At 43.5% G+C, this 12076-nt stretch overlaps 1 protein-coding gene and 1 long non-coding RNA gene across 2 annotated transcripts in view; one reads left to right on the forward strand and one right to left on the reverse strand.

Annotated features, from left to right (window-relative positions):
* Positions 1 to 12076, forward strand: part of LOC146322551 (uncharacterized) — a 155187-nt gene that overhangs the window by 91521 nt on the left and 51590 nt on the right. The window lies entirely within an intron of this gene.
* On the reverse strand, positions 3051 to 4225 carry LOC146322566 (trace amine-associated receptor 13c-like). Its single transcript, XM_084724002.1, has 2 exons — positions 4053 to 4225; positions 3051 to 3870 (listed from the first exon to the last, which is right to left on the reverse strand). The coding sequence occupies exons 1-2, from the start codon at positions 4223 to 4225 to the stop codon at positions 3051 to 3053; spliced, it is 993 nt and encodes a 330-aa protein (XP_084580128.1).

The following is a 12076-nucleotide window of genomic DNA, read 5'->3' on the forward strand; positions in this document are numbered from 1 at the left end:
AAGCTCTCTCATGTGATATCCCTCATTAATGTATTTCCTTCCTCCATATCTCTCCTTCTCCTTCTCATCTAGTGACATCTCTGGAAGGCAGAGCTGCATCTTTTTCTCGAGTTGGGTGGTCTGCGATGTCTTGCCTGGATGAGCAAAGGGGAGTCTTCAAACTATCCACTGTGCTCTGGAAGAGGGATGCTGGAGCACATATTGAGCGATACAGTTTGCACTTAAACCAAGCACTGAGGCTATTGAAAAAGCCATGAGCTGTCACAATTCTGCAGGCCCAGTTTCCTTTGATCAGTTCCCTATTCTCCTCAGTAATTTTCCACTCTCCCTGCCTCTGCTCCACTCTACCTGCCAGCCACTCCCACCTCATCAGCCAAACTCTACCCACCTGCAAGCTCAGCTGCAGCTCATCCCCAATCAGCCCAGTATATAAGCCTCTCCAGCACTCTCACTCCTTGCCAGACTGGTCTTCAGTGTTTCCCTAAGACTCTCCAGCCCTTATTCCCAGATTGGTTTCCCCATTGCCTACTCTGCCCATCTCTGACTCTCCTGCCTTGCCTGATTCCCAGATATTCACCAGAGCCTTCTGTCCCTGACCTTGAGATCTGTCTCAATGTTCCTGGTTTTTGCCTGCCTGTCCCTGTGGCTGCTTGGTGTGTCCGGCTGTCATCACAGTCTCATCTGGTTCCTACTTCCCTCCTCGTCCAATAATACCAATTATCCCAGTTGTTCAGGGAATCAGCAGCCATGAGTAGGCCATAAAAGTGCAGCAGGGATCCTGGCAACCACTCAGGACCGTCAGGTCTCAGTGAAGCTGGGGAAACAGACAAGATTCCCCTGTGATATTGTCAGCACTACCATGAGGCTAGCTATCTTCCTGGTGGAGAACCAAAAATATTATCATTATGAACCTGACGGTGCTGCAGGAGGACCTTATGGAGGATGTTGCCAAAACAAAGTATGAGCAGCTGGTCACTGACTGTGGACTTGACTACTGGAAGGCAAGATGCATGTCCAGTGAGGTAGACTGCAAAACATTCACAAGACACTGACTCCACAAAGCCATTAGTTTGCCAGGCATCAAGGACTGCCAAGGAACACAGCCATCAAAAATATTATTGAAACTTCTGAGTAAGCCTTGAGATCAGTGGTTCACAACCTTTTTTCCTGGAGCACCCTGCAACTTGTAACCAAGGAAAGCTGAGCCCAGCCTGCACACATGCACATATATACCGAAGGAAATGAAGAGATTCATTTCAGTGTTTTACTGTCCAAAATAAAGATCATTTAAAAGCCTTTACATCTGGTAAATATCTCTTTTCTAATTTAACATTTTTCCTTTAACAACTCAACAGAGTAGCTTACACAGACTCATCCTCACTAAGACAACAGGTCGCAGAGTTGTGGCTAACTACTGCAAGTAGCCCACTATCTTTAAGTGAGGACCAAGAAATGTATCTTTTAAAACAGTTTTGTGTACAGACTTTTGTATAAACTGTGATCTTAGTTAACATAAGCAAATCTAATTTTGAAAACCTGTAATTTCTGGTGCCCCCTAAGGTGGACCTGGACCCCAACTGGCATGGATTCGGGGACGAGGTTCATGTGGACTAGCGAGTGACACCTGAACACAAGCCATGGCTTGATCAACCATAATTAATAAAAACTGCTCTTAAGTTAAAAAGTGAAAGTATGTGTTCAACATAATGTATAGTTAGGGCCTGTTACACACTTAAATTAAGTATTGTTTCGCTCAATTGTTCTGAGTAAAAAACAAAGAAAAGACTTCCATGTACTGGCATTGTCTCCTCGGGAAAGTGTGTGCTTGTGCAGATCAGTTTCACGTTGCCTTATTGACATTTTGTGATTAGCTCTGTTACCTCACTGAAAGAAAAGCTTTGGTTTGACTTTTATGACCTCAATTCCTCTTACTTGATAAAGGTGCTCTTGTCATATAATAACACTGCCTAAAAATTAAGTTGTCTGACTTACTTAAACTTAATAACTTTTTTGTTTGTTTGTTTTATTAGATTTTTATCCATAAACTTTCTTGTGATGAATGGCTCTTATGGCTTATTTGATGCATTGTTTTTACCGACATATCATTTTAACCTCAGAGAGCTTTATGACCTCCAAGAACAAATCGTTACAACCAATTACATTCTCAAGTAGTGGTAGGAGTAGTAGTGCAGTTTGCCTCATCAAATGCATTGCAAATATTTAGTGTTTGATGGCTCAGATCTTAATTCTGATTCTGGCACCTGATCACCTTGTGAAGCTCCTAAGCCCATAAATGCTCTGGCACAGTCTGCCTACATAGATTTGATCAGTCAGCTAAAATACACCACCCCAAGTTTTCAGTTTTCAGTTTCTTGACTAATATTGTCATATTTCTTCTGCTCTGCCTCCTTCCCTCTTTCTGCCTTTTTCTTCAAACTTTTTCTTCGAGCTGTCCTGACTGATAAAGACATAAATGTTGGGGAAAAAAGATGACATGGACGTCACATCTATACGACTCATGTAAATGTGATATCTCAGAACGGTTTGTTGTAGACATCCATTCAAGGATGACCTAATTAGATCTTGGTAGTCAAAGGTCACTGTGACCAGACAAAACATGTTTTGGCCATAACTCAAGGAAATATAATTCATAAATACAAAAAAATTTCACACAAATGTAACGGGATACTTTTAGACCATTTTGGGGAATAACTATATACATGTACTTAAAATGCAAAAATCATATAATTGTAGTTTTCAACAGTTACTGGCAGAAATGTGCATTCTGCAGACTCTGCAGTCAGGTCTGCGCTGTAATATATATTGTTCCACACATAAATAAAGATACATTTGCAAAAAAGTCTGTTAGACTGTACATTTTCCCCTCTCTGCACTCTGCTTGTTTCTCTGCCATGCTTATGAGTGTGATTATGAACTACACGTGTAATAATTTGTCTGACCAAGGCTATTAATAGCTTTGACATTTTGTTTCCCCCTGGTTCATACAGATAAGACTAACTGCTAATATATTTGGTTTTGGGACAGTATGTTTACAGTATGTTGATATCACAGGAGTCAGGCTGCAGTATCTTAAGAGTTACAATGAGTTTGATAGATTTTCTGAACCAGGCATAGAAAAAGGCGTAGATCAGAGGGTTTAGAGTGGAGTTAAAAGAGAACAGAAATACGACAAAGGTAGAAGTTGAGGCACTGAGTAAGGTGTCCTGGCCTGAAAGTACAACACAAAAAAATGGGCAGACACATATTAGAAACACGACTACAACAACACCAAGAGTCCTGGCTGCTTTCATCTCAGATTTCTTACTTGTTAATTTCACTGAAGTCTGGAGTGTGCTGGCTTGAATGTGGGACCTCATGGCACGAGCCTGAGACACAGCCACCACAAATACTCTCATATACAGAACTACAATGATAGTGACAGGACCTATAAATGATAAAAAAAGGTCCACAAATCCTGCAACATAATCAACAATGATTAGACACTCTCCAACACAGGAGTTATACCTTCCTGGTTGTTCTAGGTTGTCCTTTAGCAGAAGAGTGTGACAAAGAGCAGAACACATCCAACACAGACAAATGCAGAACTGAACTCTTTTTAGAGTTACTTTGGTAGAATAATGCATAGGGTCACAAATAGCTACATAGCGGTCAACTGATATGAGCACCATGGTTCCTATTGAGGCAGAGGTAATAATACAGCCCAAAACATCACATACAACACACATAATGTCACCAAGGTACCAGCAGCCGTCTAGGCTGAGGACAGTTTGAAAGGACATGAAGAGGCCCACGAAGCAATCTGAGACAGCCAGAGAGAGAAGGAGGAGGTTGGTGGTACTGTGAAGCTGCCTGGAGAGATAAGAGAGCAATATACTTATAAATTGCCATGTAATTATAACAGCAGATAAATCCATGTCTGAAACACAAAAATATATTACTTAGGAATATGACACTTTTTCTTCACAGACTGAGATTGAAACATTTCTTTGTGTACAGGTATCACTTTCATAAATTGCTAAATATTTGTCTACTTGAAGTGTGAGATGGAGATGATGACCAGCAGGTTGAGAGTCACAGTGAGCACAGAAATGAAGGACAGTGTGACGTTAGTGAGCATGGATACAGAGTGAGGACGTGCAGGCTTCTTGCAGGAGGAGTTGGGGAGTTGTGTAAAGCACAATTCATCTTCTTCAAGGGATATCATCATCAGAAAGAGGAGACGAGAAGCTGCTAAGCTCTTTCAGCTCTCTGCCTGAATCTCTGTCATATAACTGATTAATTTATTTCCGTCCTCCACATCTCTCCTCCCTCTTTTCCTCAAGTGACATTTTCTTTCAGTTAACTTTAAGTGGAACTTTTTCAGTGCTAACACTGCTTTCAGGGCCAGTACATTTTTCTGGAATGGTAAAAAGTGTTTGAATTCCTTTTTTCAGTTTAGGTTTTATTTTCAATGCTAAATATTACATATAAAGTCACTGTCCTACCACACTGGTAACATGTTGCAACTTGTCTGTTGGATATCTATTTCCTTCACTGTTTCTCCTAACAATTAAATTGAAAAAAAGCACAGTCACAAGTTCCTGTGAAAAGGAGAGATGTTGCAGGTGTGGATCAGTTTAACCCTGTAAAACCCAAATATAGAAAAACACTAAAAAAAATTTTTTCAACCATTAAGATGTTGTTGTAGGAGGCCTTTGATGCTAAAAATTAGGTGTTTTTTTTAAAAAAATGTTTTTGTAAGTTTTTACAGAAATGTTGTAATATTGCAACGTTGGGCTCAATGGGGAGCAGAATCTCCTGTATTTGTACTCTTTGTCTGAACAACAATACAGAACTAAGGATTCATTTGCAGGGTTTTGCTTTTGTCCCAGAACAGTATAACATGAAAAATAATCTCAGTCATGTTGTTATGAACAGTCATTTATTGCAACAACTAGAACTTTGACATTTATTTACAGTGATAGTCCCAGAAACAGTTCTTGTCCTCTGAAAAACAGAGGCGAACATCACACTTGCTGCTCAGTATTGGGACTGATAAAATCCTTTTTTTGCCAGTGATATCTGTCATGGGGCTTGATGTGTTCATTTGATTGGGGCTCAATGTCCACATTGGCTGGGCAATCAGGTTCTTGGTTTTCTTTGTCCACACAGGCATCATTATCCGAGTCCTCGTCACTCGCATCAGTGTCGTCGAACTCTATGTCCACATCACTCTCTCCATTTTGGACAATCCCAATCACATCCTGCACATTGTACCGAAGATCTCTCCTTGCTGGTGGCATTCTGAAATGGAAAAAATAAGATTGAAACAAATGTGTATATATAAACAGCACACATTCTTATTAGATTCTAGATAACCTGCAGAAAAAGAGGGGATGGTGGGGAGATTGATTTCAATATGAAGCGTTTACACATTGCACTGAAGTAACCTGTTCACACATTTAACTGGTCACACAATAGTGTATAGCTGACCAATTGTAAACTCTGATTATCATACTAATAGGTATGCAGGTAGCCTCCAATTTACAACAACACCTTACATTCCTGAACATCAACACCTGTTCCAGAACAATGGAAAAATGCCCTCCCCCAAGCATCCCCCACAACTGCTTTGACTATGAATTGATAGGAACATTTTCTTATCGATAGCCAAGACAAAGGGCAGACATGCACAAACAGAATTTCTTTGTTAGAAAGTCCTGCTTTCTGTGATAAGGGGAAAATACTGAATGTTGAAGGTGGTTAGAAATCATTATAAGTAAAAGAAAATGATTAGATATGGAAATATATCTTTGCACACTAGTTTCTAATACAATAATATGTAATCTAATATCAGGCTAGAATGCGTAAATCATGTGTAGTTTAAAGTTATATTGGGAAAATTTAAATTGAAGTTCCTCTCAAAACAGGGTTGTTTTGACTACCACATTCACCCAACGTTGTAATATTGCAACAATTACAAAACAAGCTCTAAATAAAATGTAAGGCACATTTTCCACAATGACTACATATGAACATGTTCTAGACACTGTAATAAACACAAAAAAAAATATTTAAAGCATTTTACTTACTTCAATCAGATAAATCCAGTCCAGTAAATCGAGGGGATGATGCTCTCTCAAAAATCTGGAGGTTGTGTGACTTCTTGACCTGATGGCAGGCCTTAGATACAAATGTATGACCCAATAGCATTCTGAGACCGATCAATAGGACCAAACGAGTATGTTAATGTGGTTGAACCAAAAAAAAAAAAAAAAAAAAAAGGGGGTTTTGGGGGATAACAAAAATTGTTGTAATTCTGCAACAGTGGGTCTTACAGGGTTAATTCTCATATCTGCTGAGTGTCTCACAGAAAAATATGTCCCTGGAGGGAGGATCCAACAGGTGTACGGGAATTAGTAGTGAAGTCTTTATTTCATGCCCTATATGGTTGTACCATTAGTCATCACTACAGCCTCTATAGCTTTTGCTTTATCTTTTAAAAAAAAGGCCCCCGCTGAGTTGACTCTTCAGTGTATCTTCTGAAAAGCTGAGAAAAGTTTAATTCATGGCTGTTAAAGGGTGCGTGGCACTAGACTGCAAAATCAAACTTACCCAACAGAATAGCAAAGCCTTGTCTCTAGGGATGCAACGATCGACCGGCCAGAGATCGGAACCGGCCGGTCAGCATCACATATCTAATTCTATGCCCGTCATTTTCACACACAAGTTCTGCACGATGGGCACATGCGCGCAGAAGGCAAACTGACCGTGGTATCACCACAGCGCTGATAAGAACTACACATACTCAGACACATGCTTGCATGAAGTTGTTGTTAGCGACAGATTCCAAGTACAGGATAAAGAGAAGACAGACAGTCTACAACCAGACAGAGCAGCTGACAATGTTGCAGAACAGCTGTAAACTTTGTACCTCCTGTTCTGGCTGAAGAGAAACAACCTGTGTTGATGTGTCTCCTCAAACATTTTCTCATCCAGACTCGTTTAACTTCTGCGTCTGTTTGTTTCATGGCAAAGTTTTACTGCAGCAAACTGTTGCACCGCATCTGTCTCCAGTTTGTTTACATCTGCTTCCACAAGAGATCACGTGAAATCGCACGAGATTCCATGTTCTCGTGAGATTGCATTCACCTGTTTCATAATCTTAATATATAACTATATTAAGGCCTGGCTGTAACCTGGAGGACTCTGGAGAAAATTTAAATAGTATTTAATGAATATTTAATAGTATTCTATTATGAACCTTCAATTTAATTTTTACAAGAAAAGTTGCAAAAATGTTTGTGAATGCTGTCAATTACAGTTCTTAGACTGAAAATCGGAATTGGCCGGAATCGGCAGGTCAGACCCTTAAAAAAAAAAAAAAAAAAAATCGGAAATAGGAATCGGCCAAGAAAATTGAAATCGGTGCATCTCTACTTGTCGCAACAAGGGGACCCGCAAGACGAGAGGGACTTGGTGGCTCAGCAGGTTGCGAGTGGGTTTCAGGAACCATGAGCCACAAGTCAACATCACTATCACTGGAAGAGTCACTATCTGGTACAGCCAGAGCAGGTGGAGATGACTCTGACCTGACTACGGCCCTCAGCATGTCTCGATGCACATTCCGGATCTTGTGCAGGTCATTCACTGGAGCAACAGTGTACACTACCCCATCACAGGGAGGAGCTTTCACAACCTGGTAGACCACCGAGCTCCAGAGATCCTGGATTTTGTGGCAGCCCCTAGCACTATGGTCCCGCAGGTTCACCAACTGACCCACTGGCAAAGGTGAGTCATGGACCCGCTGATCATGCCACTCTTTCTGGCATTCAGCCGCAGCCAATGATCTCTCATGAGCACTCTCAAAAGCAACTTGGAGTCTGGCTTGATGTTCAACCACCCAGTCCTGTACCTAACCTGGTACTGGGTCCTGGATCTGACCCAAGAGAGTCCACAGGAAGCCAAGGTTCCTGCCCAAACAACAAGTAAAAAGGAGATTCAACAGTGGCCTGATGAGGTGTGGTGTTGTAACAAAAGAACACCTGTGGCAAACAGGAGGCCTTCTTGTTTCTTTGATGCTGGAAGACTACGTAACTGGTTGTGGAGCGTTCAATTGAACCATTTGCACTGACCATTACCCGCAGGATGATAAGGGGTAGTGTGAGATTTTGTAACATCATACAAGCAGCAAAGCTGGTGGATCAAAGAGTTCTCAAAGCTCTTCCCTTGATCCAAGTGAAGACGACTTGGGACACCAAACTTATAAAACCACTCGGACACCAGGACCTGAGCCACAGTAGAGGCCCGTTGATCCTGTGTAGGGACAGCTATAGTAAACTTACTGAAAACATCAGTCATGACCAAGACATTCTCAAACCCACCCCAGGAAGGCTCAAGGAGCGTGAAGTCTATGGCCAGGGTCTTGAGTCCTTGGAGACTTGACAGCGCCCACACTTTTGGAACCTTTTTCTTTATGTCAGAAGACATTCCCTGCCAGTAGCAATGCTGCCGGACCAGTTCAGTGGTCTGCTCAATGCCCTGATGGCCATGCACTTGGTGTAGCTGGTTCAAAGTCTCCTGCTTGAGGGCTGCAGGCAAAATGAGCTGCAGAGACTCTTCTCCCCCATCTGGGTGGAAAACCTTGCAGAAGAGTAAAGAGTGAAGAAGAACTCCATCCTTCTCCACTAGGCGATCCCATTGGCGCAATATCACCATAGCTGGCTTGGAAAGCTGTCACCTTTCATCTGGTGTAGGCAGGGCCTTCCGCCGCCAAAACACCAAGACTTCATGCAGGAAGGGATCAGCCTCCTGCAAGGAACCGATGTCAGGGACAGAGTGGGATGGAAATCCAGAGATCATAGCCTGAATAGCTGCCGCCATCAGATCAGGCTGTGACGCTTTCTGGAGGCTGGTGGGCACAGAGGTGCCAATCAAGGATTGTACAACTAAGTCAGAACCAGGTAAACGCTGCCGTGAAATCAAAGGAAGCAAGCTGGGCAGCCCAGTGGTGCTCAGTATCCCCCAGGTTGGCAGACTGAATATAACTCAACAGGCTCTTGTCTGTGTAGATTGTGCAATTGTGTACTCCCAGAATTTCTCTGTCATGGTCCATTTTAGTGCAAGGAGTTTCCAGCTTGATAGAGTAGTAGTGTAGTTGGACATGTTGCACTCAGTGGGCCTAAGGCCTCTGCTGGCATAAGCCACAGGCCTAACACCAGTATCAGTCTCCTGTGAAAGGACAGCACCCAGACCACTATGGCTCGCATCAATCTCCAAGATGAACAGCCACAAGAAGTCAGCATTAGCCAGCACAGGAGCAGAGACCGACTTCGACTTCAAAGCCTCGAAACTGCCCTCACACTGCGGTGTCCATGCGGCACCAAGGGCCTGACCTGATCCATTCTTGGACTTCGTGCCTGCCACCTTTGCGACCAACTGATGTAGGGGGCCTGCCAACTTCGCAAATCCCTCTACAAAATGACAGTAATAGCTGGCGAAACCTAAAAAGGAGCACAGCTCTGAAATATTGCAGGGACGCTGCCACTTAGCAACAGCTTCAATCTTCACAGGATCGGTGGAGACACCCTTGCTGGAAATGACATGCCCCAGGTAACCAAGCTCTCGTTGGAAGACCCTGCACCTTTCCAGCTTGGCTTTCAGGCCTTCCTTTTGGAGCCGGCCAAGGACCACTTCCAGCCGCTGCAGATGTTGTTGGACAGAGGACGAGAAGACAATGATGTTGTCAAGATAATACACAACACATACAAGCAGCAAGGACTGACCCTGCTGATCGCCGAACATCCTCTGCATCAGCCGCTGGAAAGTGCTGGGGACATTACACAAACCAAAAGGCATGTGGTTAAACTTAAACAGGCTGAAGGGTGTACAGAAAGCTGTTTTAGCCTTGTCCTGCTCAGCACCTGGTTGTAGCCACTGGCCAGATCAATAGTAGAAAACCAGCGGGCCCCAGAAAGTGCATCCAAGCTCTCCTCAATACAAGGCAGAGGGAAAGCATCCTTCTTGGTCTTGCTGTTAAGGAGGTGATAGTCCACACATAAGCGTAGACTCCTGTCCTTTTTCCGGACCAAGACAATAGGCGATGCATACAGACTACTGCTACCCTAATGGCCTGTGACTCCAGAAGCTGATTGATGTGGGCCTTCACTACCTCGTAATCTGAAGGAGGATATGCGTCGGTACCGCTGCCGGACTGGGCTATCATCAAGCCGTGGTATGTCATATGAGATGAGGTTAGTACAACCTAAGTCACCGTCATGAGCAGAGAAGACAGACTGATACTTTTACAACAATGATCTCACGTATTCCTGTTCCTGCTCAGCCAGTGCAGACAAATCCAGAGATTCTACCCCATTTGGCACTGGAGAGGCAGCTGCCTGGGAGGAAACCGTAGCAGTGGTTGACCTCAATTCGGTCACACCTGCAGCAAGACTAACGACCTGGGCAGCACTCAAGATGCCAATACCAGTCCTTGGATAGAGAAGTTCCTTAGTTGTCCCAACGTTAACTATTGGGATGTATGCTGTCCCACTGACAACCCGTACAAGGCAAGGAGAAGCTAGGAGTCCAGCCAGCAGACCAGCCTCAGGAGGCTCAAACAGAGCAACCTGACCAGAAACTGTTCAGGACAGGTGCTAGCAACCACCTTCATCATCCCACCATGTATGCGCACAGCGTATTTTCCTCAAACTCTTACAGCGCTAACGGGGCTCCCTGCAACCTGGGTGGCTGACTGGTGGCCTTCCTGTAAAGCCACAACCACAGGACCAGGTGCCTGTGACACGGGGTGACTCAAAGAGAGAAGGACCAGATGTTCCAAAGAGCTAGGGAGATAGCATTGGCGGGTCACATTTATCCCTAGGCTGGAATCCTAGGGATAAATGTGATCCGCCAATGCGGAAGACACAGCGCCAGGCCATTACTTAACAATGAGGATCCCACAACAGGGCATCAACTTGCCACAAAGCACCACATCAAGCTCCAGGTAGCCGATGCTGATCCATTAGCAGCTCACAATTGTAGCCAGTGGCAAGACTGAAGGCAATCATGGCCCCAAGGTGCAAACTGTGCAAGAAAGAAGCTTTCGGTAATGGTGGACACCATGGAACCAGTGTCCACCAAGCATGAAGCAGTGATCCCACCAATTGAGTTATTGAATTGAATTATGAGTGAGACATGGAAGTCCCAAAACTTACCTGATGCAAGAATCCGTCCAATCAGTGACCTGCTAAATGATGATGAACTGCTGGACTTAAGAGCTGCAAATGGCTCAGAAATCTCGTTTCAGGGCTGGGTCCCAGTTAGTTTCAGTCTGTGTGATCCAAAAGCCAAACAGGCAAAGTCTGATGAGATACTAGTTTCAGTACTTGTGAGCAGGGACATACTGCAGAGGCCCATAATAGGGTTTAATGCCATTGAAGAAATGCCAATAAACAGAGAGGATCAGGTTCAGCCTAGTGAAAGCATAACCTTCCTCAGAAATTCACTAAAACTAGGATCAGGAAAGGCAGAAGCTTTGCTAAATGTCATTCAGGGATATACAAATGAGAATGTTACTTACCTTGTCCAAACAGGAAGTACACCCGTGGTAGTTCCAGGGGGACAAATAAAGTGTATTACCTGCCCTGTCAAAACAGATCTCAAAGTGACAACTGAAATGCTGTTTGAACCAGAGAACTTGTCACTGGACGCAGGACTCAAAGTCACCTATCAACTCATAAATGTTTCCTGTTCCTCGCGTAAAGTTAACATTAGAAATACCTAAAATTGTGATAGGGAGCATACAGAGAATAACAGACTATTAACCAGTGCACCCAGAGGAACACATGGTTAATTCTGTGGTTGCAGAAAGTTCTTGGACCCAATCATGCTCCACCACAGAACCATCTCAAGGTGATCCCCAAGACAAACTGTTTGATCCACCTGTCAATGTGGACCACTTGACCAGCGAACAATAGGCGGTGGTCAAACAAATGCTGAGAGAGGAATCAGGAGTATTTGCAAGACACAAAGATGATTTGCTACACTAAAAACTTAAAAATGGACATTAAGCTAA

The sequence above is a fragment of the Lutjanus erythropterus genome, chromosome 8 (genome assembly GCF_056507025.1).
Source record: "Lutjanus erythropterus isolate fLutEry1 chromosome 8, fLutEry1.hap2, whole genome shotgun sequence".
Taxonomy (NCBI): domain Eukaryota; kingdom Metazoa; phylum Chordata; class Actinopteri; order Lutjaniformes; family Lutjanidae; genus Lutjanus; species Lutjanus erythropterus.

What these genes read in the sequence shown, in the direction of transcription:
- LOC146322566 (XM_084724002.1), bottom strand. Translation starts at nt 4,225, where the DNA reads ATGATATCCCTTGAAGAAGATGAATTGTGCTTTACACAACTCCCCAAC. An exon ending in ATCTCCATCTCACACTTCAA is followed by an intron (nt 3,871 to 4,052) that starts GTAGACAAATAT and finishes TTATCTCTCCAG; the next exon opens with GCAGCTTCACAGTACCACCA.